Source organism: Chanos chanos, chromosome 3, assembly GCF_902362185.1.
Source record: "Chanos chanos chromosome 3, fChaCha1.1, whole genome shotgun sequence".
Classification (NCBI taxonomy): domain Eukaryota; kingdom Metazoa; phylum Chordata; class Actinopteri; order Gonorynchiformes; family Chanidae; genus Chanos; species Chanos chanos.
Genome location: NC_044497.1, coordinates 5,599,207 through 5,625,764, shown reverse-complemented (window position 1 = coordinate 5,625,764; position 26,558 = coordinate 5,599,207). Strand labels below are relative to the sequence as shown.

Below are 26,558 nucleotides of genomic sequence, written 5' to 3'. Positions count from 1 at the left end.
AAAACAACATAAAACAATGTGAACCACATGCTATCGGCGTCTCAGTCGTTAGATGTCAGCTTAAGTGAATTCTTATGGGGGATTCTGGAGCAGTGAGACAGTGTTTTCCACTACCATCAACAAAACACTAAATGATGGAAATTTTTCTCGGAAGAATGGTGTCACATCCCTCTAAGAGAGTTCCAGACACTTATGGAATCTATGCCAAGGTTCACTCAAGCTGTTTTGATGGCTCGTGGTAGGCTAACGCCCTTTTAAGACACTTTTTGTGGGTTTTTCTCTTACTTTTACCATAATCTGAATTTATGTATTTGCTAAGAATGCAGTTACAAAATGATACTTGAAATGTGGTTTGTTCAGACAGGTGCTTAAGCATATTCCGAACATTTGATTTCTGAGTTAAGATCAGTTTAAATCAGGGAAAGAAATATGCTACGAGAATTATTCAAGTAATTAGAGAAAACGTTGCAGTAGTAATAAGAACGCAATTACAATAGTAATTAAGAACAAAATTACTTCTTGGAAATGAAGGTAAAATGGAAAATTAACACCTTGCTTTCCTTTTTTTTTTTTAATCTAAATAAAGAATGAACAGAATGCCTTTTCTTTTTCCCACAAGGGGCAGATTTTATTGGATTCTTCAAGCTGTCACTTTAGTTCACATCAATCTGACTCCCCATATTACTGAATTTCAACCTAGCCCTTTCCCCTGCCGCAAGTTCATTTTCATGAATTTGTATAAATGGATAGTGGAGAATGACTGAAATTACTCATACTCTGGTACACTGCATTGACTTATGAGTGGTCCATGGCTTTAATCAGGACCCTTCACATCTTGTATTCACACACGTTGCACTTTGCATTTCAATGGTCTGCCTTTACGATCTATTCTAAAACAGGCTATATTCACAAGCCCATTCATTTAGCAACAATCATTGTACACGTTATCCATGCTGAATACATACATTACTGTGTAATGGTTTGGGTTGAATTATGGCGTGGGTTACCAGTTTCAAAACATTAAACACATAGTAATGTTAGAGCATAGTACTGCTGTATGACTGACTTATACTACCTCTCTGACACCACACACTTAAATGACTCTAAATGAAAGGAACGAGGCACATTTCTCCCCAGTAAGTTCATCATAAAACATACAACGACCGCGGGACTGAGAGACAACATGACAGCTGATACCCGAACGCTGAGGAATGAAACAGAATAAGTTATCGTTTAAAAAAAGACAACAAACAAACAAATAGCAAAAGCAACAACAACAGCAACAACAAAACAACAAGCACTAGTAGGAGGCATGGTCAGGCGGTTCAATTTCGTCAGTCTCCATTTGATCAGAAATGCATTAAAGCTTTGGTATTTGACTCAGGGCCACTGTTTTGTTGTTGGTCTGAAGTCTTGCTGTGAAGATCGCCTGCTGCCTATAAAAGAATGTTTAATATGATCATTTTGTTTTTGTTTTTTGTTTTTTGTTTTCTGCGTTTTTTTTGTTTTGTTTTTTTTTTTTAAGGTGACCTTCCCCCGCTTTCAGTGAGAAAGCTTCAATGTTAAATCATTCAACATAGTTCAAGGTAGCCTTTTTTTTTTTTTAAATATAAATATATAATATTTATTTTCTAATATAATTAAGCAAATGAATGGAGAGATATTGTGTAAACTCTAAGAGAAATCATGAAATACTGTTAAAACAATGCATCTCTCCTGACATATTGAGGAGATAGAAAAAACTACATTAAAAAGTGTAAAGAGTCTTTTGGTTGATATTAATTAACAATTTCTTTCCGTATTGAGAATAACAATTTTAAAAGATGGTACAAGGACTGAATAAATTCATTGTTAATGTAATTAGAGGGTGTTTACATATGATCCCTGGAGATTTTTTTTTTTCTAGTTTATGATTACTCTGCGATCTGCCAACAGCATTAGGGAGGAAAAAAATGAAAGAGAGAAAGAGAGAAAGAGAGAATGAGGGGAAACTGCAGCATTCCCTCTGCGATATCATTTTGTTCAGGTCTCACTCCTGAACGGCGAGGAGGTGCCACGGCTACTGAATCTTTCATGAAGGTGGGTGTTTAGTCTGAAAGTTTAAGCAGGAGATGTGACATGACTCTCTGTGGGACTAATTTAACAGACTTTTTTATCATAACCATGGCATGATACTGTGCCCGTGTATGCCTGGCTTTGGGGGGGGGGGGGGGGGGGGGGGGCACCGGCGGTATGGAAACCGATACCTCAAGTATTTATGGACTACTGAGCTTGTGATGCGGAGACGGAGACGTCTGATCTCGTAACTACGACCAGGACCTTAAATGAAGAAAAAAAAATGTTGACAGCTTGTGTGGCGTCTTCTTGGGACATCATTTTTCTGTGTGTTTTCAAATTAAAATGGGCTTGTCATTTGGTCTGAGTCGTCTTGTTTCCTTTCTTACTAATAAACTAATAACTGTCAGTTGACAGATCTGCCATAATGTATTCCCTAAGACAGAAGTGTTGTGTAAGTTTGTTCATTTTGCAGTGGAGGCCCCAGGGGGTGGAAAAAGAAGAACATTGCTGTTTTAGTTTGAATAATTAAACCGTCTGGCCTGATACGTGAAGGCTGTCTTTTTTTTTTTTTTTAATCAAATTAATTCAGCATATTTGGTAAATGTAATTGAGAAGCCTCTGTGGGTATAAAATAAAATTCATCCCAGAGTGGCAATAGTCTTGTTTCAAAAGAAGAAGAATGGATTTTTAAAAAACCCCAAAAAACAGTCATAATGAAATTATTTTATGAGTTATGAAACTCAGAGTATGGAAGTCCATTTTGGCAATGATCCTGTATTGCCATCTTGTGGCCAGATTTTGTAAATTTAATTTCAGGCATTATGCTGTACATGTCAGATTTGGGATAGTTGCATAATTGATATCATTTACATAAAGTCACACACACACACATGGACACACATGCACGCGCGCACACACACACACACACACTGCACACCGAGAGAGAGAGAGAGAGAGAGAAATGAAATATGGTATTCAGTACACATGCACATTTGTTTTTCCTTTTTTTCATTTTCTGTAATTATATTTGTTATAACATCCCCTTTCATCTTCCCAGTAGACAGATCTGTACAATACACATACATAGCCATAATAAATTCAGTTCATTTCCTGTGGGCTTGCTGCATGATAGCTGTGACATCATAATGTCTCTTGCAGCAGAATGGATGCAGAATTCTAAACTGTCATCATCAACATTCCAAAGTCACAACTGCACTTTCTCCCTTCCACAGAGTGGCACCCCTCTGATTTGCTGTTGACTTTAAACCTGTTTTCTTTCTTTCTTTCTTTCTTTCTTTTTTTTTTTTTTTCCTTTTGTTTTACAAATACGGTCATAAACAGTCTCACCATCATTCAGTTCGTCTGAGCTATGCAGACCCAACACGGTGCATTCCTGTTTACCACTCAGGGCAAGCTTGTCCTACCCCTCGCCATGCCAACAAGACAACCAAAATGCTAACACAGTTCACCTGAGAACCAGAGCAACCCAACTACCACCCAATGTCAGTGAAGCTCTTCCCCATCACACTGAGTCAAAGACTGGCCAGGAAGAGGAAGTTAGAAGGCCTGTCTGGCATAGGAGAGTTAGGGAAAGATTGCTTGAGATAGGCAGAGCAGTGGAGGACAACAAAAGATTTACAATTTGTGGATTTGTCACTCTGTACCCTGGGAGAGATTTTCTGTCTGCTTGTGGGAACCAGTCGCCTCTTTGAGATTATTGGAGATTATTGTTAAGACCCCTCTGCAGGTAATCAGCACAGAGACTTCACAGAGGAAACAGATTTGTTTGAGTTGATATTTGATACTGCTTACTCCGCATGACAAAAGATGTTTGATAAGTTTGGAAACTTCTCTAATCCCTTCCAAACCCCTTTTCTTTCTTTTTTTTTTCTTTAATGGTAGAAAATGGATAAAAGAACATCAGGCATGGACGACAGTCGGCATAGCAGACAGCCGAACCAAACAGAGACCCCTCTTATCAGTCAAGCAGAGCCCCGGCCTGACCTGGTCTGTACTACAAAGACTCACAGGCAACACTGCAGGGCATGCTGCAGACAACGAGGTCGTCAGTGACTCCAGCGTCTTAACATCAGCCGTCCAACATCCACTGACTGTTAAGACCTGTCAGAGTCACTATCTGAAATCCATTTTTCTCCTTTTTTTTGGTCTATTTTTGTCAAAATGCTATGTTAATTAAAAGTGTTTTTATTTTAATACTTTAATACTATTGGTTGCGCGGCCCTGTTTTCCTAGGTTATGTATAGTGTGACATGCTGTTAAAAATTACGCACACAGAATGTCATATATTTTCAGTGTTTCATAATAAGTCCCACTTCTACGAACCTATAAACATTAATCACAGGTTTAAAAAAACAAAAACTGCCACCACAACCAGAGAGGGGGAGAGAGAGAGAGAGAGAGAGAGAGAGAGACAGAATATGCGGGTCACAGAGAGACTTGTAGTTGTTGTTGTTTTTTCTCCACCATAGGTGTATTCCATGACTTTATGGAACACAGGACGTAAAATTAATGATAATCAATAATCCACAATTGTGCGCACATTTATCAATTTTCCTCAGATCGACACCGCCATCTAGTGGTCACAACAGAAGATACAGTAGGTAGGATAAACAGGATAGTAAACGTTTCACCAGTTTTTTCATCATAACTTGAGCTACGAACATTGAACAAATTAATTCGGTTAGAAGAATAATTCTAAAAGTAACTGGTATATGCGCGTCACTCAACCTGTAGCAGTGATCTCAAGAAGGACACAACTTAATCTCTGCATGATTCAATCAGATACATTGAAGCCTACAATCTGCGGTATAAATTAACATTAAACCAAATTAAAATGGCAGAAATATATCTTCTACCGAGGAACATTTTGTATCGAATCTGTTGCACTTCGTTTACATGCGACTGTTGCAGGGCGGCAATTGCAAACTGGCGAAAGTGCGGCTGGAAAACGGTGCCGCCACTTACTCATTTCTGACGATTTCATCATTCTGTTCCGCTCTTGCGGAGAATACCGCTTTCGCTTAAGTCCATGCTTCGGAGAGCAACATCAGCACTGCTGCAGACCAGCACCCAGATTACAACCCTCCTCTTTTTTCCGAGGGCTCAGGCTACCCCACAGGCCCTCTGTACCTCTGTTTTAGCCAGACAGTTCTCTCTGTCGGTCTGCTTGTGTAAGAAGAAGAAGAAAAGTCTTTGGTTGCAGCTCTCTGAAGGACAAATCATGGATGGTAATATTGAAGAAGTGCTGGCTCCCTTGAGGCAAGCTGTAAAAGAACAGGTACATCTGTGAACCTTATAAATTAGCCACATAGCTAACTCAGTTTACTCATACAGTATGTACCCATTCAGTATGTACTCTTCAGTACAGTGGTTTATTCTATATTGGCTCTTGGCGAGGGTCTCATCATTTGCTAACAACAATACGACGTGCCGGCTAGCTTACAGGCCGTCATGAATGAATGAATGAATGAAAGAGAGAAGAAATAAGTAGAGATGATCGTTTTTCTCAATGCGGATGAACTTCATATACGTTCATAATATACATACAGGGAGGACCGTAATATTAATAGACCTCTTAGCGTCATATGCCGTTTCGTAATCAGTGAGACGGAAAATCCAAGCGTGGGTTAAACATAGTCATCAAAATTCAGTGCGAAACGTTCGTCAGAGTCAAAACTTCAAGACGTATTTCCAGTCCATAGCAGTAGAATAGGCTGATTTTTTTTTACGTGCACATGTTGGCTAGTCTGCCTGTGTGGAGTCCTCACTGCCACGTTTGTAGCTTCAGCAAGCTCCTGTCATTCCAGAAAGCAGTGTGAGAGGGCGGAGTATAAAACCAGGAGTAACATGTCATTTTTTTCCCATTCCACGTCCAAATCTCAGATTTTACCCCTATTTTTGGCTACAGCTCGTTTTAAACTAAGCACTACACATTTTTTTTTTTCTTCTCCGTGCAGGGCGAGCTGGTGCGTAAAATGAAAGCGGAGAACGCCCCCGAAGTGGATATCAGTAAAGCGGTTGCGGAATTGAAGGCTCGCAAACGGACCCTCGAAGCTAAGGTGAGGCTTTTTCAGTGTAGCATTCAAACAGAAAAAAATATTTGTTTGTTTTTAAGTCGTTTTTAAGTCGTCAGTCGATACATGAAGCAAACACCTACACCTGCTGTCTTTGCACGCAGATGGATACCTTGATGATTCACTAGCGTCAAGAGATGTTTGCCTTTTTTTAGTCAGTGTAAGAGAATGTACAACGGATGACTAAGAAGCGTAGTGACCCTGCTCCTGATGTAAACACGCATCAGCTTGTTTAAGAAGTGGTCAAATAATTAATTTTAGCTTGCTCGTCATCCAGTACAAACCAGTGACGTGTGTTCCTCTCCTCTGTAGGAGCTTTCTCTTCAGCCTAAAGATGACATTGTGGACAGAACGAAGATGGAAGACACTTTGAAGAGGCGGTTCTTTTATGACCAGGCTTTCGCCATCTATGGAGGTATGTGTTAAGATGCTGAGTGTATAATTTGCACTCTCTTTCCTTCCAAACGCAAGAACATCTGCTTTTTATATAAGTATGATTAAACCACTCTGTTTCCTCACAATCAATAGATTCCGTTGATAACACGAAAAACTGTGGAGTGTATGTTTAATCTGGGCCTGTACAGTTAAAGAGTGGTACAGGAAAGACCTCCATTAGTTTTCACTAATGGACTTTCCTCCATAAGTGATGGACTGGTGACAGTATTCAGTGTTGAGGTGATGTGCATGTCTGGTTGTCAAGGACACAGTGATCACCAAACTCTCGGGTAACTTGGCAGTGTGTCAGGTTAAGCTGAAAGCCCCAAAGCTCCTGTAGGCCACATGGTAAAATACTGTCCTTGACAGGTGTTCTTTGCCACATAGATTTGATGGTTCACTCTCTCTCATTTTTTTCTTATACATATGTTGTTTGGTTTGCTGCTTCTTGGGTCAGTCACTAGCTACTCCCTGTTTCATCGTTTTGTGTTGCTGCGGAACATTCATGTGACTTTTACCAAAACACAACAGAATCTTTGAATGTTAGACATTTGGATATTATTGTTGCCAATGCAAGTATGAATATAGAATGGATCCTCTCGTAACTAGCATTTCTCCCTCTCTCTCTCTCTCTCTCTCTCTGCCCATCTCTCTCTCTCTCTCTCTCTCTCTCTCTCTCTCTCTCTCTGTCTCTGTCTGTCTCTCAGGTGTGAGTGGGCTGTATGACTTTGGGCCTGTGGGCTGTGCGTTGAAGAACAACATTCTCCAGACCTGGAGACAGCACTTCATACAGGAGGAGCAGATCCTGGAGATCGACTGCACCATGCTCACGCCAGAGCCTGTGTTAAAGTGAGCTCCTGCCTTCTCCACAATATACATAACAAGAACACACACAAACACAAACGCACAGTCTTCTCCACAATGCCCGCAAAGAGCCCCCCTACAACACACACACACACACATACGCACGTGCACATACACACACACACACACACATAGTCTCGTCCACAATGCCCACCAAGAGTTCCCTCCTACGCACACGCACATACACAAACACACACACACACACACAGACTGTATTATACATGCACACACTATCCTGACATCACAAACTCATTAGGTAATTATCAGTAATGTCTGTGTCTGTATCAGTGGCTGCCTTTTCCTGTAGTTGTTGGCAGGGAGGCTTAAGCTTAGTGATGGTAATGCTGTTGTTCCGGATCTGTTGATTTTAACGAATATATAAATGACTGGTAGTGTGCGTGAGTTGAGAGTGTCTGGTATCAGGGGAAGTATCTGGGTACTTGGCAATGCCAGCAGACAGACAGACAGACAGACAGACAGACTGTTGGATGCTTGGCCCTGATAGAAAGATGTGGAGTCCTTATCTTACAAAGAGTGGTGCATCTTCAGATGCTATTCACGGCCAGCAATCAGAGGGCTGGTTAGCATGCGGGTGGTTAATTTGCAGTGTGCCGATTGGCCCTGCTCCAGATTAGCGCTTGTTTTCAAATTTGCAGCACTAACAGTGACAGTATTGTTTTTGTTTTTGTTTTTTCTTAAACCAAAGAAAGGTAAACAAAAAGTATTCTTGTTTTACCTTTTTAATGTAGCTTTCATTGTGTCAGGACTCAGATAGTAAACGTGACCATAAAGAAATGTGTGTGTTTCTCAGGACCTCAGGGCACGTGGAGAAGTTTGCGGACTACATGGTGAAGGATGTGAAAAACGGAGAATGCTTCCGTGCAGATCATCTTCTCAAAGGTACGGTATTTATTTAGTTAGTTATTTTTTTTTTTTGCTCTGTAAGTATCAGATATAAGTAGCCCTGTTTCTGTAGTGCCGTGGTACCACAACTTAGTCCTGCAGCCCCACAGGAAAGCAGGGTCTGGTTAATAGAGTCCAGTGTGGCTGAAAGGGACTGACAGACAGTGACACTGAGGAACAGGGTCGCCTTTCCTGGCTGTACATCACTAACCACCAATCAGAGTGACCTTTCCTGGCTGTACATCACTAATCACCAGTCAGAGTCGCCTTTCCTGGCTGTACATCACTAATCATCAGTCAGAGTCGCCTTTCCTGGCTGTACATTACTAACCACCAGTCAGAGTCACCTTTCCTGGCTGTACATCACTAACCACCAGTCAGAGTCACCTTTCCTGGCTGTACATCACTAATCATCAGTCAGAGTCGCCTTTCCTGGCTGTACATTACTAACCACCAGTCAGAGTCACCTTTCCTGGCTGTACATCACTAATCATCAGTCAGAGTCGCCTTTCCTGGCTGTACATCACTAATCACCAGCCAGTACCTGTTCTGCTGAGAATGAAAGTATCCCCGCCCAGTCCCGCTCTGTCCTCTCAGGGCGACCTGTCTCTGGCTCCGCCTCTTTTTGTCAGAGGGCTGAGAAAACGACGGGGTTGGGTGGGGTTGAACGGGATCGCGCTCACAGAATAGGGCCACGGATTGAACAGCAGGGGGAGGGGAGTAGAGGCAATTTAAAACTGCAGGGAATTTCAAGCTGGAGGACAAAAAGACAAAAAAAACCTCTTTAGTTCTAAGTGGTGGAGATGGTAGTTCTGGAATCTTGGTTACCACTGTGCTGTTTTGGGCTTGTCAGTCTGCTGAGAGAGAGAGAGAGGTTAAAGAGGAAGTAGAATTAAATGTCATTCAGGTTCAGCCAACAGAGACAGGACCTCAGTCGAAATTTGCGTTAAGATATTTAGCCCTGTACAAGTGAATCCTTCCATTTACTGAGAATAAGAATAGGAATAATTGTTTGAAAAAATAAAATAAATACTAGTTTTACTGAAGTGCCTGATTCTTCCTCAGTCCAGGGATGACAGAATTACAGATACAACGAACAGGTCCGTGAAGTTTACTGCGTTTAACAAACAAACAAAAAAAAAAATCTGTTTGCTCGTCGGTCAGGGTGTTGATCGTTACTTTGACGTTTCCTGTCTCTTCCAATCACAGCTCATCTTCAGAAGCTGATGAGTGATAAGAAGTGTCCTGCTGAGAAGAAAAGCGAGATGGACAGCGTTGTCACTCAGGTTCGTCTCTCGGGCTTTCCCGGTTCACACACCAGGCTTTCCCAGTTCACACACCAGGGCAGGGGGGTCAGCTTACACACGATGTGGAAATGTTGACAAGTTGACGGGCACACCTGTTGTCTTTTTACCGTTCAGCTTTTGACAGTGAGCTGTCTCAGTGTGGTCATCCGTCGACTTCTCTTGTAAAAGGGGTTTACTCGAAGGGCGAATTTGATCTTTGCTTTGGCTGCTTTCAGATGGACAACTACTCGCAGCAGGACCTGGCTGACCTGTTTGTGAAGTACAACGTGAAGTCGCCCAGCACAGGAAATGACCTCACACCACCCATTTCATTCAACTTGATGTTCCAGACCTCCATTGGGCCTGGAGGGAACATGCCAGGGTAAGCGGTCGGTCACTAGAGGGCGCCACACGCCTTTTATGATCTACTGAGCCAGTGCGTTGTGGCTTGTGAAAGTCAATTTGAAAAAATATCACAAAGTTTGAATCATAACAAAGCAGCATGAATTCTGTGCATCTCAGTTTAAGGGAGAATTCTGAGCTTGCTGGGTTTTTTTTTTTGCAGTGCCTCTTACATAATTAAAATAATGATTAATAATGTTTAAAAAAAAAAAAAATAACGACTGTATTCATTCTGTAGGTATCTGAGGCCAGAAACTGCTCAGGGAATCTTCCTCAACTTCAAGCGTCTGCTGGAGTTTAACCAGGGCAAGCTGCCCTTTGCTGCAGCTCAGATCGGAAACTCCTTCAGAAACGAGATCTCCCCCCGCTCAGGACTCATCCGTGTCAGGTCTGTGCTGTGACAGTTGGGGGTTTTTTTGGGGGTGGGGTTTGGTTTTGATGTTCTGAGGTGGAACGAGTAATGGCAACGCTTTTCCAGATCATTTAGATTTTTGTGTCACCACCACTGCGAGAATTTTAGCGAAAGTCGTCAGGGAGCGCTGAAAGATGTCCAGAAAAATAAACTTGTCGTCCGCTTCCGGGAGTCACGTGTGCCTTGGCTGTAATGGGCTCTCTCCCAGTTCTACTGCACGAGTTCCTTAAATCATTTTTGTACTAAAACTTTAAGCAAACTGAATATGTAGTTTCAAACATACGTCACACGAATGCCTTAAGTTAAACTTTTTTTAGTTGTGATTTATGTTACGCATTAGAGAGAAAAATGTGTGTCCAAAAGAGAGAAGGAAAGTCAGAGGGAAGAAAAAAAGGGAGAACTTGGAATACGATACAATACAAAACACAGAGCAGCAGCTACTTCCAAGCCGAGAGCGAGCGAGAGGGAGAGAGCGAGAAAGATTGAGTTTTGATTGGACGTTCTGAGCGGTGTGCCTTGTTGGAAACGGTGTCAGAGGACACTAAAGTAAACTGAAGCGATGTTCTGGATCCTGTCTCCCGCTCAGAGAGTTTACCATGGCCGAGATCGAGCATTTTGTCGATCCCAGTGAGAAGGTTCACTCCAAGTTCTCTAACGTGGCTGATCTGGAGATCCTGCTCTATTCGTCCAAAGCACAGACCAGCGGCCAATCAGCTCAGCTCATGAGACTAGGGGATGCTGTGGAGCAGGTGAGTCACCTGGGCTCATGTCCACTCCTTTTAAGGAAGCGTTGGCCAAAGCAAGAAAATCTCTATGTCTTTAGTTTATCTGCAGGTGTTTTTGTCTTTGCCAGTGTACGTCATAACCTGATCTGAGGTCGCATAGCTAACGATTTGGTCCCTTGTTTTCCAGGGTATTATTAATAACTCTGTCCTGGGCTACTTCATCGGGAGGATCTACCTCTATCTGACCAGAGTGGGCGTGGCCAAGGACAAATTGCGATTCCGTCAGCACATGGATAACGAGATGGCCCACTACGCCTGCGACTGCTGGGATGCCGAGACCAAAACGTCCTACGTGAGTTTCATGTGACCCCCATCCCCTGAGCATAAAGAGCCTCGCCCAGAGTTTAGCATCAGAGCTAGCCTGCATGATTCTGCCTCCAGAGTGTGTTTGTTTATCCTTCTGATCAGTCAAGTCAGTCAAGATTTATGGGCGCAGAGACAGTGCTGGGCTGTTAGAGATCCTTAGAACAAGGAGTAATATGGGGTTGTTGATTGTAGACAGAATGGAGAGCAAAGAAGTCACCCCCACACACACACACACACACACACGTGCACACGCGCACACAGATACAGAGGTAGACTGTTACCTGTAACTATAATCCCCTGAGACAGCTTTGACCTTTGACTAAAGTATTTAGTCAAAGTAATAAAGTGTGTGTGTGTGTGTGTGTGTGTGTGTGTCTGTGTGTGTGTGTGTGTGTCTGTGTGTGTCTGTGTGTGTGTGTGTGTGTCTGTGTGTGTGTCTGTGTCTGTGTCTGTGTGTGTCTGTGTCTGTGTGTGTGTGTGTGTGTCTGTGTCTGTGTGTGTCTGTGTCTGTGTGTGTCTGTGTGTGTGTGTCTGTGTGTGTGTGTGTGTGTCTGTGTGTGTGTGTGTCTGTGTGTGTGTGTGTGTGTGTGTGTGTGTGTGTCTGTGTGTGTGTGTGTGTCTGTGTGTGTGTGTGTGTCTGTGTGTGTGTGTGTGTGTGTCTGTGTGTGTGTGTCTGTGTGTGTCTGTGTGTGTGTGTGTCTGTGTGTGTCTGTGTGTGTGTGTGTCTGTGTCTGTGTGTGTGTGTGTGTGTCTGTGTCTGTGTCTGTGTGTGTGTGTGTGTCTGTGTGTGTGTCTGTGTCTGTGTGTCTGTGTGTGTGTCTGTGTCTGTGTGTGTGTGTGTGTCTGTGTGTGTGTCTGTGTGTGTGTGTGTGTGTGTGTTTTGTCTCTCAGGGTTGGATTGAGATCGTGGGCTGTGCCGACCGCTCCTGTTATGACCTGCTGTGTCACGCCCGGGCCACTAAAGTCCCTCTGGTGGCAGAGAAGCCTCTTAAAGAACCCATATCCTTCACCCGTCACACTGCACCTGCACGGCTGTCACGCCTCTCGTCACTCCGTCACCATGGAAACGCTCAGGACCACGCATAACATTCCAAATGTTCTACCCTGAAACGTGAACCATTTGGCTTATCACAGGCATTTGTCCCAAATAGAAACATCTGATATGTTTAACTATGTTCAAAATCCAAGTATCAGTCCATATATTAGTCCTTTGGTCTGGTTGAAGTCTTTATGTAATTGTAAAATATTCCGTTAAGTAATTATGACCATTTCATTGTCTTTTGTTTAGTTAAGTTTCAGTTAAGTTTCAGTGATTGCACACACACACTGTGAACAGTGAGCAGTGAATTTGTCCTCTGCATTTAACCCATCCAACACACCAGTAGTGAACACACACACCAGATGGATGGATTGGGTTGATCGTCAGGTCCCGAAGAGCAGCTGGGGTGGTTTTCATGTTGTCTGTGTGTATTTTTTTTTCCTTAACTGAATCACACAAAGTTGTGAATGTCGTCCAGTTTGAGCCAAATAAAGGGGCCATTGGGAAGGCCTATAAGAAGGACGCCAAGCTGGCCATGGAGTACCTGGCCATCTGTGACGAGTGCTACATTACAGAGCAGGAGAAACTCCTCAGTGAGAACGGGTGAGAGCTTAGCACACCTCTGTGTGTGTGTGTGTGCGTGTGTGTGTGTGTGCGTGCGTGCGTGTGTGTGTGTGGACAGGCAGGCGCACGCGCTGGCGCCCGTGTTAACCTCAGAGTGTCATCCAAGCCTAACAGTATTGTGCAGTTTACATCGATTGAGTACATTGATTGGATACTGTAGGCTATAATACGCAACACATGTCTTGTCTGTAAGCGGCCAGTGCTTTCGTGCTCACTGATTCAGCTCTGATTTCTCTCTCTCTCCCGCGCAGTGAGTTCACCTTTGAGACCGAGGGCAAAATGTTCAAACTCACAAAGGACATGGTCAGCGTTAAGAGGTTCCAGAAAACGTTGCACGGTAAGGGACAAAAAACACGATGCTCTGTTTAACAGGAGAAATGTCGGAGTGAATGTGGGAACAGTGTGTCTGAAAGTTTGGCTAAATAAAAGTGTGTGTGTGTGCGTGTGTGTGCGCGTGTGCGTGTGCGTGTGTGTGTGTACTCTTCCCCTCATGCCTGTGGCTCCAGCTTTGTCACAGCAGAGTGGAGCTCTGTGCCGGAGAGCTGATGTCGGCTGGCAGTCCCCCGTACTGGTCCCACCATACACACCGGTGTGTGTGTGTGTGTGTGTGTCTGTGTCTGTGTGAGAGAGTGTTTATAGTACTGTGTTTCTCGTGACCTGAGGCTCTTCCTGTATGAATACACGTTGACTTAATTCTGTTATTTTGTGTGTGTGTGTGTGTGTTTTCTCTAGTCGAGGAGGTCGTCCCGAACGTGATTGAGCCCTCCTTTGGTATCGGTAGAATCATGTACTCCATCTTCGAGCACACATTCCACGTCAGAGAGGGCGACGAACAGAGAACGGTAAATATAAATAAAAACCCGTGATCAGCTTGCGTCCAGTCTGGTACTGGAGGTCCAGAACATCGTTGGGTTTTGCCGTTCAATCCTAATTTAAATTCCAGTTGTCTGAGGAAACTGTGTGTGTGTGTGTGTGTGTGTGTGTGCGCGTGCGTGTGCGTGCGTGTGCGTGTGTGCGCGTGCGCGCTCTTCAGCCAATTAGAAACCACAGTTTACAGTTGCTATGGAAACTAAAAAGACCCCAGACCGTCAGGCTGAAGTTATAGGAGTTCTCAGATGCAGATAATAAATAGAAGATGAATCAGCATATGGGCTTTAGCATCGTTGCATCTGTCTCTCGTCTGGTGGACTTACCAGTATGTCACCAGTGTGCACCCGACAAAAACATAACATCCTTGAGTTCTGCATAATGTAATCTCATCTCCCTCCCTCTTTTTTTCCTGTCTTTCTCTTTGTCTCTCTCTCTCTTTTCGCAGTATTTCAGTTTCCCTGCCACTGTAGCTCCATACAAATGCTCCGTCCTGCCACTAAGCCAAAATCAGGAATTCATGCCTTTTGTTAAAGAACTATGTGAGTATACACCAGTTTTTTTTTTTGTTTTTTTTTTTTTGGGGGGGGGGGGGGGGGGTTTAAGGGCATTCACTGGGGAGGAAAGGAAAAAACAAAACCAAAAAAGACTGATGTCGTAACTGACTGTGTTTATTCCACAGCCGAAGCTCTCACCAAAAACGGCGTGTCCCACAAAGTGGACGACTCGTCCGGGTCCATCGGAAGACGCTACGCCAGAACCGACGAGATCGGCGTGGCGTTCGGCATCACTATCGACTTCGACACGGTTAACAAGACGCCCCACACGGCCACGCTGAGGGAACGAGACTCGATGAAGCAGATCAGAGTGGAGGTAATGAAACGGCACCCCCCCCCCCAAAAGACACCTACACCATCATATCCACAGATCAGACTGCCAGGACAGTGTGTCTTCACATAACTCATTACAGACAGTAGTTAGGACAGAAAGCTTACATACTTACATAGTTGTTGAAGAGGGGAGAAAACAGAATTACTCATCCCAGACATATTCGGTATAGATGTCAGTGAAACAGAATAGACAGAACTAGAAAGCGAGAATTACTTATATATATGCTCATTCTCTGCCTGAATAATGACTAGTGGTCTACTGACTGGATATTACCAAACAGATGTTTGAATTATCGTCATTTTGAAAAAGATGGTTGACAAGCCAACCCCTTTTTCCGAAACAATCTTTAGATCAGCGAGCTGCCCGGCATCGTCCGCGACCTGGCCAACGGCCTCACCTCGTGGGCGGAGGTGGAGAGCAAGTACCCCGTCTTCGAAGGCCAGGAGACGAGCAAGAAGGACACGGCAGAAGAGTAGAAAGACCCTCTACTCCGTCCTAAGCCCCCCCCCCCACCTCCACCCACCTTCTCCACCCACCTTCTCCACCCATGGACAGTTCTGTACCTGCACCCATAGGAACAATTTTACTTCAGGTGTCAGCGCTCGAGGATCTGAGGGCACAGAGGACGGTGTTTTTTTTTTTGTTTTTGTTTTTGTTTTTTATTTCTTCAGCTCCACACGTTTGCTAACACTTCAAAAAAAAAATGAAAAAAAAAATTATACATGTATGAATCTTATACTGTAAAGGACACAATATGTCAATATGCCCCCATGCTAAAAAAAAAAAAATGATGTATGTTTTATGCAATGCAAGTGAGGGGAACTGATGTAAGGGAAAACAGAAAGAAATTCAGGATTTGGTTGTCTTGTACCGGGGGGGAAGGCAGTTTCACCATTCCAGGCGTCAGACAGATTAAATAAAAAAACAAAACACGGAAAGCAAATCTTGGGCCAATAAATTAAGCCAGCACTTTCTGGGGCTTGTTTATTTTTTTTTCTGTCTAAAATCATCTCATCACTTTCACAAAGATCTCCTTAATAATAACGAGAACAATAACAATAATTATTATGTTGGCATTTACTGGGTTGTGAAATTGGACTGGAATCGAACCGTGTCATTATAACAAACCCCGCTGCTGGGTGTGTAACATACAGGGCTCTCTCTCTCTCTCTGTGTGATTGTGTGTCGTTACTTAAGACGAAGCTACATGCACAGGAGTGAAATGTGTCCATAAACATGTCCAAATAAATAAAGAAACAGCTGCTCCTCTCAAGAGCCATGTGATGATTGCGAAGCCTTTTGCATGCACACGTGAGCACAGAACACCCGAGAAGATTCCCACCAACGATGACAAAAGAACTCACCCCTTAGTTTCGGTTCATCTTTAAAAATGCGGGTTCAGACAGAAGCGGTTGGACACGCAGCTGAATTTCTCTGAGAAAATGCTCCAAGTTCAGTCAAATCCCCACTGACCTGTGTTCAGGTGTAGCAGTTACGTCTCCTAGGCAACGCGCTCTCCCTCTCTTGAGATACCCTGGATAAACGACTAGATTCATATTACAAATATTTGGCAAAACTCTGGTATGTATGTCTGGTAACACTTGCCTGGATTTAAACTGGGAATACTGAATCCATTCTCCGTCACCTGACCAACAAGATTTTTATGCTTGATTCCTGAAAGATCCAAATGCCTTTGATGGCCACTATATGAGAGCTAACACAGAGGTCTGGAAAATGCTAATGGTTCAGTGGAATTCATCAGTAATACAATAAACAATACACTGAACCCACAAAGATTAGACACAACATCACTGAATTAGGCAATGACTGACAGTGTACTATGTCAATGTTTATTTTTATAGCTTTCTTGGCTCTTGACCTCAGTGCTCCTCCCAAAGGATAACAGTGACTGTAGTCAGAACTAACACACTCAGTTCAACATGAAGAGCAAATCTCTGACACTGAATATATGAGGAGGTACTTTCTATTGAAAGAAACCCCCCAAAAAACAAAACTGTATAAACTAATCTTTTGTTTGACGGTTGGCGTAGAGACAATCATATTAATATGCCTGTAATAATGTGTGTTAATATACCCTAGTACTAGTACCCTGGTCCTTTTTATTGTTACTTTGTTGTAAACCCTTTATAGGTTCTACACTTTAATTCTTGACTTCAAATCTAAAGCCCATGAAAATACAAAGGTGTGATACGTAACAGTCAGGAACCACAGTAGCAATTTATCCTACGTTTACATTTATTATAATACAGTAATGAACCCTTTAACTGTCCCTCAATCGGTTTAGTACAGTTTTGTAAAGAACAAGTGTTGGTTTATTCCAGGATTTGTTGGAAAAGTGTGAACTTCGCCTCCATCTACAACGACCCCCAGGTTTAGGTCATCTGGAGAAACAGCGCCGGCATGAACAGATGCGCAAATGGTAAATAACGGCGGAGAGAGAGAGAGAGAGAGAGAGAGAGAGTCTGCGTCTGATTAATCTGTGTTCTCTGCCGGTTTTATCAAGCAGCTGTTTGGTGGGAGATAGCCTGTGAAAGAGATGTAAGAATATAAATCTAGAAAGGACGACCATGTCTTATAGACAGTGAAGATCAAAGCTCGTTCCCGTTCCAGTTTCCTATCTGTGTGTTTGGCAATCCCGGATCCAAAGAAATTCGGCAAATACAAAGAACTTTAATCTGTGTATGGAGAATCCACGATGTTTCAACTTTCTTACTGGCCACAGAGAAGTTGGTTTAGATTACTTTATCTCACTGATTTGTTCTGGATTTGAAAAAGACTCAATCAATTTTGATTGACAACACTCTGTTAGCTGCAACGCCCCTTCTCTCTGTCTCTGTCATGAACAAAGCAGTCATTACGCCGCGAGTACTAACCCCTGACATCAAAGGATTTGAACCATGTTAACGAATTACAGAGTAGTGTAGGAATGTAAGAATAAACTCCTTGTTTCCAAATCACATCACTCAAATCAGGTCGCTTTACTGTTACGGTTACAATATAAGATTTACTTTCCAGGTTCTTTGACCTACAACGTGCCACAGATGTTTATTTCTGGAACGAACACGCCTGAATTTACAGTAACACGACACTAACTTTGTCATACCGTATAGCTACAGTAGAGTTGCATACCTTTCGGCATTGATTTCATTTGGCACCGCAGCTCCGCCCCCTTCGAAGGTCCTGACAAATATATAAATATCATCCTCTCTCACCTTTAACCGTTCGCAGCTGCCCAACTGGCAGTTCGTGCGTCCCACTGTCGCATCAGCTTCTTAAAAGTAGGGACGGATGTTTTAGACGCTTTCTTTTTTGTCTTATCTGAGCAGGGACATTTATTTTTCTGTTTTCAAAGGGACCTCTCAAAATTCATTTAAGCGCCCTTCGGTTTACAGTGGCATTGCTGCGCTCAAGGTTAGTACAACAGGTGTTGTTAAATCTCCTTTGGCAACACCGCGTGGCGCATGACCGTTTAACATTTAATCAACTCAAACATCAACGGAAAGCGTCGATTAACAGCTCTATTAACGTTTTTATAAACTGATTAGATGCATGCATTGTTAACTTCTATAACCCGAAAAGTCATCATACAAGACCAGTTCATAATTGTGATCCACCGAATTGCAGCTTCTGTTTTGCGTCATTTACGCTCGAGGCGTTATGGAGGAGTCTCTTACTAACGGAACGGGACTTACAGTGAAATCTCGTTGTTGCATGATGCTCCACTCACAACAATAGCACGGAGAGGAATAGTGAGAAGTAGCAAAGTTAAAAATAGTTAGAAGGGGCCTGCGCAGACCAGATGACTTTAGCTGACAGAATTCTAATCTGTGGAAAATTGTACTCTTGCCCTGCACTGCTAGATAAAAACTGCAAGATGTTAAGGTTCCAGACAGGCAAATTGGTTTCACTGTTGAAAAGGGAGAAAAAAAAGAAAAATGAATAGAAGACATAGTTTACTTTGTGAAATACGCAAATGTTAGTTAGTTGTGAGTTTGAACAAATAGCCAACAAACTCTTGTATTTAAATGACAGAGCTGAACTTCAAAGGGAAACTGACACACTTACTTAGTCTCCCGACCATAAACTTGCAGATACTGTACAAGCTAAATTAGTCTTTTACTGCACAGAGTGTGTTAAAACCAGCTCAGATGATAACGCAAGACTCTATTACTCTGTCTGAAAAATAGGACATATAGTGACCAAAATGCTGCTCTGTTTCTCTCTAAAGACACGGGATGCACACACAACAAACTGAAAATGCAGTTCAGTTAATCATCTCTCATCCTCGACTTCAGGGTCTGCAACTGTCGGCATGAGCATTTTGCATGTGTATCTATTAAAGTTAAAAAACAAAGCAACAACAACAACAACAACAACAAAAAAAACCTTGATGCTGTACTATATTATCACACAAGACTCTTCAAATAGATTCTGGTTATTGACGTTCCTGTTCTCTTAATGATGTGTTGTTTCTCTGTTATTTCTCCATAGGAGGCTTGTGCTCTGTGGGTTTGTGCTGCACCATGGGTGTGAAGGCTGCTCTGCCCAAATATGAACTCTACTGCTACTATGTCATACTGTCTCTGGCAATGCTGTGGACTGCCAGCTGGATTTTTGAAGTGTCCAGCTGTAGGTTTACATGCTACACACACACACACACACACACACACACACACACATATTAACGCCCTCTTGGTAACATACGTTAGCAACTGGATGCTAAGGATTTGGTTGGCAAAATGTTTTCCTGCACTTATCTAAACACCACATAGGTCAGAAATCGCAAAAGTGACGAGAGTCAGCTGAACACAGCTGAACATTCCCATCTCATCTCCAACTGAAATGAATGGCGCTGAACTTAACTCAACATCTCCCACCCGAGACTGACTTAACGACCGTCTGTTAAGTGGAACGTATTAGAGCTTGATCCTGGAAAGGCTCTCGTCTGCTATCAACGTGCTGTCTTACTGCTGTGGTCTCCATCACGCTGGGGGACAGAGAGAAGCTACTGCATTGTTGTTGGGTAAAGGGCAGAGGGCGTCTCTCTGGTTCAGAGCCAGAGACTCACAGCTATGCAGACCACGCAGTTGGGATCAGGTGTCTGTATTAATACACCAAAGACAGAGGGAGACAAAATAGGGCCCTGTATGGCTGAGTGTTTATTCCACCCATGGCACTCTGGGTAAAAGACACTAAGCCTGCTCTCAAGGACAATGGGGAGAAAATACATACCCATGAAAGACTGCAGAAAATCGTCCGAATTAGACAAGTTCCCGTAGAGACCATTGTTAATGTCGCTTCAAACAGAAAGTGCTTTTGGTTGAATGGTCCTGTCGTTGTTTTCAGATAATAACTTGATAATGAAGGACAATAGGTCTGAATCTGATCTGTATTTTCATCTTTCCTGTTCAGCAAACGCTAGCAGAAAAACCTTCAAATCAAACGTGAAGCCAGGATGGTACCTCCTTGGCCGGAACATGGTGAGGTTGAGTCGCATGAGCCAGCTGTCTATATCTGGCCAATTAGATAACAGTAAGAGCTGAAAATAGAATGCTGCATTAATGCTGTGTCCGCCTTGTTACAGGAGATGGCTGATTATGAATGGAAGATGTGGTTCTCCACGTTCTGTGAACACATCCTCTTCGCTCTATCTGGTCATGTCATCTTCGCCAAGATCTGCTCCTTGCTGGCCCCACAGGTGTGTGTCAGGGGATGCATGTGGACATGTCAGTGTGTGTGTGTGTGTGTGTGTGTGTGTGTGTTGGTGTTGAGGTCAAATACACGTATCTGCTGATCAACTTAGATCAGAAATGTCAAGACGAAGTTTTGTAAGTTGGTTGCTATAGCAATACAGTATCATGGCAACCAAGTCAAATGAAAGCAGTGACTGTCAGTGTTACGAACACCGATTGGCTGTGGAGTGATGACACTGATGAAATCTCAAACAGGAGCAGTCTCAGTAGAATATCTCGTCTTCATAGTGTTTTCACGAGCAAGAAAATGTCACCGTATTGTTTGAAACTAAAGTCCTTTTCCCCTCATACGTGTAAAACATCTACGGATTGGCAGAGTTTTAAGACAAAACGTTTCACTTGAGCATTTTAAGCATGGTGAAATAAACTGTACATATGCTGAACTCTGTACGCTCTAGACTGTATACCCTAGACATGCTGAGCATGGAGCTGACTTTGGCCCCGCCCCCGTCTGCTCTTACAGTACAGGTCTCTGGTTTACATGGCGTACGGGATACTGGCTGTATTCACCAGCATGGGCTGGACGTACGTGACCCTGATCCTGTCTCCTTCTCTTACAGTACAGGTCTCTGGTTTACATGGCGTACGGGATACTGGCTGTATTCACCAGCATGGGCTGGACGTACGTGACCCTGATCCTGTCTCACTGCGTGCTGCTCTACAGCATCTCTCTGGTCAAGCTGCGCTGGCTCTGTTTCACCGCCGGCCTCACCACCCTGGCGACCTTTAAAATGGAGCCTTTCCTGTCCTGGCAGGTGAGCGAGTGTCACGCCCCTCCGTCCTCACCTTCCTCTCCTCTGGCCAATCGGTGCTCTGCTTGGCCAGTTCATTTGCATACGGCTCAGTGGCTCATCACTTGATTGCTATGCCCGCCCGCGTCTTGTTCATTTACCCATCAGCCTCTGTGTTTATATACTCCTGGGTCACCCTGCGTGCTCGGACAAATCTCTCACTGACCCGAGAGCACCAATGCATGTTGATCCTGGTTCTATTTAGAGTTCCTGTTCCCATTTAGAGTCTCTGTTCTTATTTGGATTCCCTGGTCCTGATAGCCTTCCTGTTCTTGTGCACTGTCCATGGCTTGTTTTCCGTTGCTGATTCCTAGTCTTGCCCCTCAGTAGTCAGACAACCATGTACCATACTCTGCCTGTTTCTGATTTTGAATTTGGACTGCGTTTTGGAATAAAAAGCTGGCCCAGAGCATAAATCCCATCTCTGTGAGAATCTGTGATCGTTAGAAAGAGTTTAGCACCCTCTGCAGAATCAGTGAAAGCAGGACATGGTCTTGACACAGTGAAAGCTATGGAATCTATCGGGGGAGCTGACAGAATATTCAGTTTCACTGAAACCATCAACCAGCTGAACTTCCACCGGGTTACTCCCTCCAGAATTTTCCAGAATGTTCTCTCTTTTGACTGTTACAGTATGGCAGTTGAATAAGTTCTGGACTAGAGCTGTATACATTTTCATGGTGGTAAAACTAAAAAAAATTATTTAAAAAAAATGTATAATGAACGTGTCAGATACGCTGTTACAGGTCCAGTGGATGTTTCTATATGTATGTAATATCACAGTACCATATAGCCAAGCCCATGAACACTGCACTTTCCCTGTGAATAGCCATTCTCCCAGGGAGCAGCTCACCACCCTAATCTAACATAACATGATTACATTATTCAGTTTATCATGCCACTGATTAGCGGAATTAGGTGTGTCTTTGTTGGTCAGATAAAGAACTGAGCCTCTGTATATCCAGCATATCTCATCTGGTCAGAGTTTTTCTGGGTCTGCTCTAACCCTATACTAATTTTAATCATTTTAATTTGAAGAGTGTCTCTTGTATGATGTGGGGTGAAGTTTGTAACAGAATGGTTTGTAACTAGTTATTAATATCATTAAATTTTGTGAATGTAGTTGTTTATCATTCATCCTTATTGCCATTGGACAGGTATCCTTTGCCATGCATTACATGTTATTATTATTTCTTTTTTAACATCAAGCCTTCACACCTAATTGTAACTATATCGTGGTTATGTTTTGGTAACTCTTTTTTATGGGGACAGTTTGCTGGGTAAGTTAGTTATAGTCTACAGAGTCTTTTAACGCAGTGACCCATGCGTGTGTCATGTGAACATCTCCCTTGAGTCCTTTGATCTTCTGTAGAGCTGATGAGAGTTAACAGTGAGGTGCTCCCCCTACAGGCAGGGTTTGCAACAGGCTCTTTTGAGCTGCGTCCCGTGCTGTTCTACGGAGGCTGCGGCTTCACCATCATGCGCTGTATGAGTTTTGCTCTGGAGAACTGTGAGAGGAGAGAGGGAAACTACAGCTTTCTGGAACTGCTCAAATATAACTTCTACCTCCCTTTCTTCTATTTCGGACCCATTATGACCTTTAATAGGTTCTATGTCGAGGTAAGTCTTCAAAGTATGTGCAGAGCTCACATCTCAGTGACTGTAACTCTCAAAAGTATTCCAGTGGGTAATGATATTACTGAAAGTATTCCAGTGGGTAATGATATTACTGAAAGTATTCCAGTGGGTAATGATATTACTGAAAGTAGTCCAGTGGGTAATGATATTACTGAAAGTAGTCCAGTGGGTAATGATATTACTGAAAGTAGTCCAGTGGGTAATGGTATTACTGAAAGTATTCCAGTGGGTAATGATATTACTGAAAGTATTCTTGTCTGTTCTGATATTGTTTAAGTTAGAGTTAGATAGGACATGTTCCGAATATACAAATAATAATAATAACAGGAAATAATGTACATCTCCTAAAGAACAAACACATAAATAAGTACAGAAAGAAAGAAAGAAAGACTGACAGAAAGAAAGAAAGAAAGAAAGAAAATAGATAAATAAATAAACAAACAAATAAATAAATAAGTGTTTGATAATTGAAATAATGATGAAAATTTTAATATCAGACACCCCCCCCCCCCCCCCCATGTATCAGTTTGTTCTTTCAAGTTTGAGATCAGCTCTACGTTCTAAGGCCTGTAGCTCTGAAGTATAACATACACCTGCTGACATGTTTGATGTGTGTGTCACGTGTATCCGCAGGCCAACAACCCCAGCCTGAGCAGAAAGGAGAGAGAAATGTGGAGCATCTCCGTCCAGGCTCTCTTACACCTGGGGGTTGTGATCACTGTGGACATCCTCTTTCACTACATGTATATTCTAACCATCCCAACAGACATGAAGCTCCTGAAACATCTCTCAGACTGGGCCTTAGGTGTGTGTGTGTGTGTGTTTGTGAGAGAGAGTGTATGTGTGTGTGTGAATGTGTGTGTGTGTGTGTGTGAGAGAGAGAGAGAGAGAGAGAGAGTGTGTATGTGTATGTGTGTGTGTGTGTGTGTGTGTGTGAGAGAGAGAGTGTGTGTATGTGTGTGTAGGTGTGTGTGTGTGAGAGAGAGAGAGAGAGAGTGTGTGTGTATGTGTGTGCTTTCCGAGTTTTATGGAAAGATATTAATTACCTCATGGGGAGACGTGGGGTATGTCATATACATATTCCACCCCATGTGGTAATCTGCAAGAACTTTTTCCTTCCTTTTTTTCCCCTTTTTTTTGCATGTCTCTGCACAGTTTAATGCTTTTTAAAGAAAAGTACATCTGTTATTGTTAAAACAAAAATGTCAGCAAGTTACATAAGAATGTCTGAATTAAAACATTCACAGACTCTCCATGTGAAACTGTTCACACGTGTGTGTTTTTTGTCTGTGTTTGGTTTCTGAAGCCGGCCTGGCCTATCTGAACCTGGTCTACGACTGGGTGAAAGCCGCTGTGATGTTTGGCGTAATAAACACAGTATCCAGACTGGACCATTTTGACCCTCCCAAACCTCCCAAATGCATCACCATGCTCTATGTGTTCTCAGAGACGTGAGTTGACTTTTTTTTTTTTTTTTTTTTTAGGAATTTGGTGGTTTTTCTTCTGTTTACTCACTGTTTTCTCTTTCAAGTGCATCGTTTGATATGATAGCAGGTGAAAAGATGCTCCTACTTCTCTCCCAAACAGGCACTTTGATCGAGGAATCAACGACTGGCTTTGCAAGTATGTCTCTGAGACTTGACTTCGCACCTCAGCACACATCAAACACACTCAGATATAAGACGTCCGATTGTAATCATCATTCAGTTTGACTGTCGTTCGTAACGGTTACTCACAAATGTCCTAAGTTGTTGCTAAGGTAACAGAGGCTACCATAGCTCCATGTCTGAGATGCGGATCCCTTCCCCCGGCAGGTATGTGTACGACTACCTCGGGGGAAAGCACGACAACGTGGTGAGCGAGCTGATCGCCAGCGTTTGCACGTTCGGTGTCACGGCTCTGTGGCTGGGTCCGGGATGGGTGACTTTTATCTGGGCTTTCTTGAATTGCTTCGGGCTGAACTTCGAACTGTGGACCGCCAAGTTCTTCTCCATGGAGCCATTCGTCTCCATAGAGGTACGAGTCTGACGGGGCGTCAGGGTCAGAGATACGCCCGGACAATTAACTTTCAATTTCAGTTCGTGTTTGAATGGGACTCTCAGTGGAAGGCAGCGTTATAATGCAAATGAGTGAGTGGAAGGCTCATTGTAAGTTTTAATGGCATTTTATTAGTGTAACCAAGAAGGAAATTAAATCTTGAATGCCTTGACATAATGCACTGTATCGCTTGGGGAACAGTTTTAGGTGTGTTAGTCTGCCCTCTGGTGGTGGAACACGGTTACTGCGGTACTTTAAGATTGTACGTTTCAAAAACCAAGCCCCGTCCTCTTGCCCACAGATGGCGATGTCTGATGCCATGTCACGCAGGATCAGAGCCGTGTTCAACACCTTCAACTTCTGGACAATCGTCCTGTACAACATTTTGGCTCTGAACAGTTTGGATTTTGCCAAGCTGGTTGCTAAGAGACTGCTTCTCAAAGGTAAACCCCTTGGGCTACACGACCCGTTTTCCCAAAAGAATGTTACGAGCACTTTTAAATCCTGTGAAGATTTATAACAGTCAAGCTGTTAGAGATTCTCACTTTGCCTTTAAATTAAGTGAAAGTTTGAAAAAACCTTGATCAAAATCATTCATTCAGTCTACATTTTCATGTTCAGCCCAGGCGACAGGTATCAGATGATCATTCTCACTAGATTACCCATGTATTTACTGAATAATAACCAATGAAAGCACTCTATATGATCCTTTTAATCTGTGATGACACATAATCACAGTACTTCTCATTATAAGTATTTTATAATATGAATTAAATAATTATATGATGTATTATATGATATCATATTTTATAATATGATATAATAATTATATGATGAGCATACTATTACATTAATTAAAAAAAATATGTACAAGCCACAAGTACAAGGCAACAAGGTGTGTTTATTACGCATAGTATGTACATGATGAAAAATTATTTCTTGCACATTAACACTTAATTATACACATTAAAATTACATATGTCTGAGTTATGTAAGTGTTACTGGCCTATAAACAATAAACTTGGCGTTAAAGTAATACTGAGTTCCACAAATGCCTTTGAACAGTAACTTAGCATTAAGCATTGCTGTGTAGTCGTTAATTACACGTCACATGAACCTGAGTCTCTGTCTGCAGGATTTCCCTTCTCCACCGTCACCGTGATGGTCGTGACATACTGCCTGGTGCAGCTGATCAAGGAGAGAGAGCGAAAACAGGCTCTGATCGACGACCCGGACCCCACACCCCCTCCCGCCCCCGCCCCTGCCCCCGTCACAGTTGTCCCCACCACCGCGTCCGACCAAACCGCGCCTGCCCCGCCCGTGGACCCAAACAAGGAGAAGGCAGAGTAGAG

General features: G+C 43.0%; 2 protein-coding genes across 2 annotated transcripts; both read left to right on the top strand.

Moving 5' to 3' along the window:
• Positions 1-5,107: 5,107 nt before the first annotated feature.
• gars1 (glycyl-tRNA synthetase 1) lies at positions 5,108-16,206 on the top strand. The gene is made up of 17 exons (XM_030769595.1): positions 5,108-5,356; positions 6,036-6,137; positions 6,465-6,567; positions 7,295-7,436; positions 8,263-8,351; positions 9,564-9,640; positions 9,877-10,022; positions 10,281-10,430; positions 11,041-11,203; positions 11,367-11,531; positions 12,437-12,544; positions 13,042-13,187; positions 13,460-13,545; positions 13,941-14,050; positions 14,524-14,617; positions 14,758-14,948; positions 15,317-16,206. Exons 1-17 carry the CDS (start codon positions 5,108-5,110, stop codon positions 15,440-15,442), a joined length of 2,247 nt encoding a protein of 748 aa, XP_030625455.1. The 3' UTR covers positions 15,443-16,206.
• A 3,304-nt stretch (positions 16,207-19,510) lies between these two features.
• Positions 19,511-26,556, top strand: hhatlb (hedgehog acyltransferase like, b). Its single transcript, XM_030769603.1, has 11 exons — positions 19,511-19,616; positions 20,400-20,467; positions 20,572-20,685; positions 21,301-21,495; positions 22,942-23,151; positions 23,803-23,974; positions 24,476-24,620; positions 24,757-24,792; positions 24,984-25,185; positions 25,508-25,649; positions 26,342-26,556. The coding sequence occupies exons 1-11, from the start codon at positions 19,511-19,513 to the stop codon at positions 26,554-26,556; spliced, it is 1,605 nt and encodes a 534-aa protein (XP_030625463.1).
• The last annotated feature ends 2 nt before the right edge of the window (positions 26,557-26,558 follow it).

Excerpts from the sequence above, each read along its gene's own strand:
- gars1 (XM_030769595.1), top strand. The coding sequence starts at position 5,108 with ATGCTTCGGAGAGCAACATCAGCACTGCTGCAGACCAGCACCCAGATT. Across the intron at positions 10,023-10,280 it reads CCTGGAGGGAACATGCCAGG|GTATCTGAGGCCAGAAACTG; the intron begins GTAAGCGGTCGG and ends TTCATTCTGTAG. Across the intron at positions 11,204-11,366 it reads TAGGGGATGCTGTGGAGCAG|GGTATTATTAATAACTCTGT; the intron begins GTGAGTCACCTG and ends CTTGTTTTCCAG.
- hhatlb (XM_030769603.1), top strand. The coding sequence starts at position 19,511 with ATGGGTGTGAAGGCTGCTCTGCCCAAATATGAACTCTACTGCTACTAT. Across the intron at positions 21,496-22,941 it reads AGCCTTTCCTGTCCTGGCAG|GCAGGGTTTGCAACAGGCTC; the intron begins GTGAGCGAGTGT and ends CTCCCCCTACAG. Across the intron at positions 25,650-26,341 it reads TAAGAGACTGCTTCTCAAAG|GATTTCCCTTCTCCACCGTC; the intron begins GTAAACCCCTTG and ends CTCTGTCTGCAG.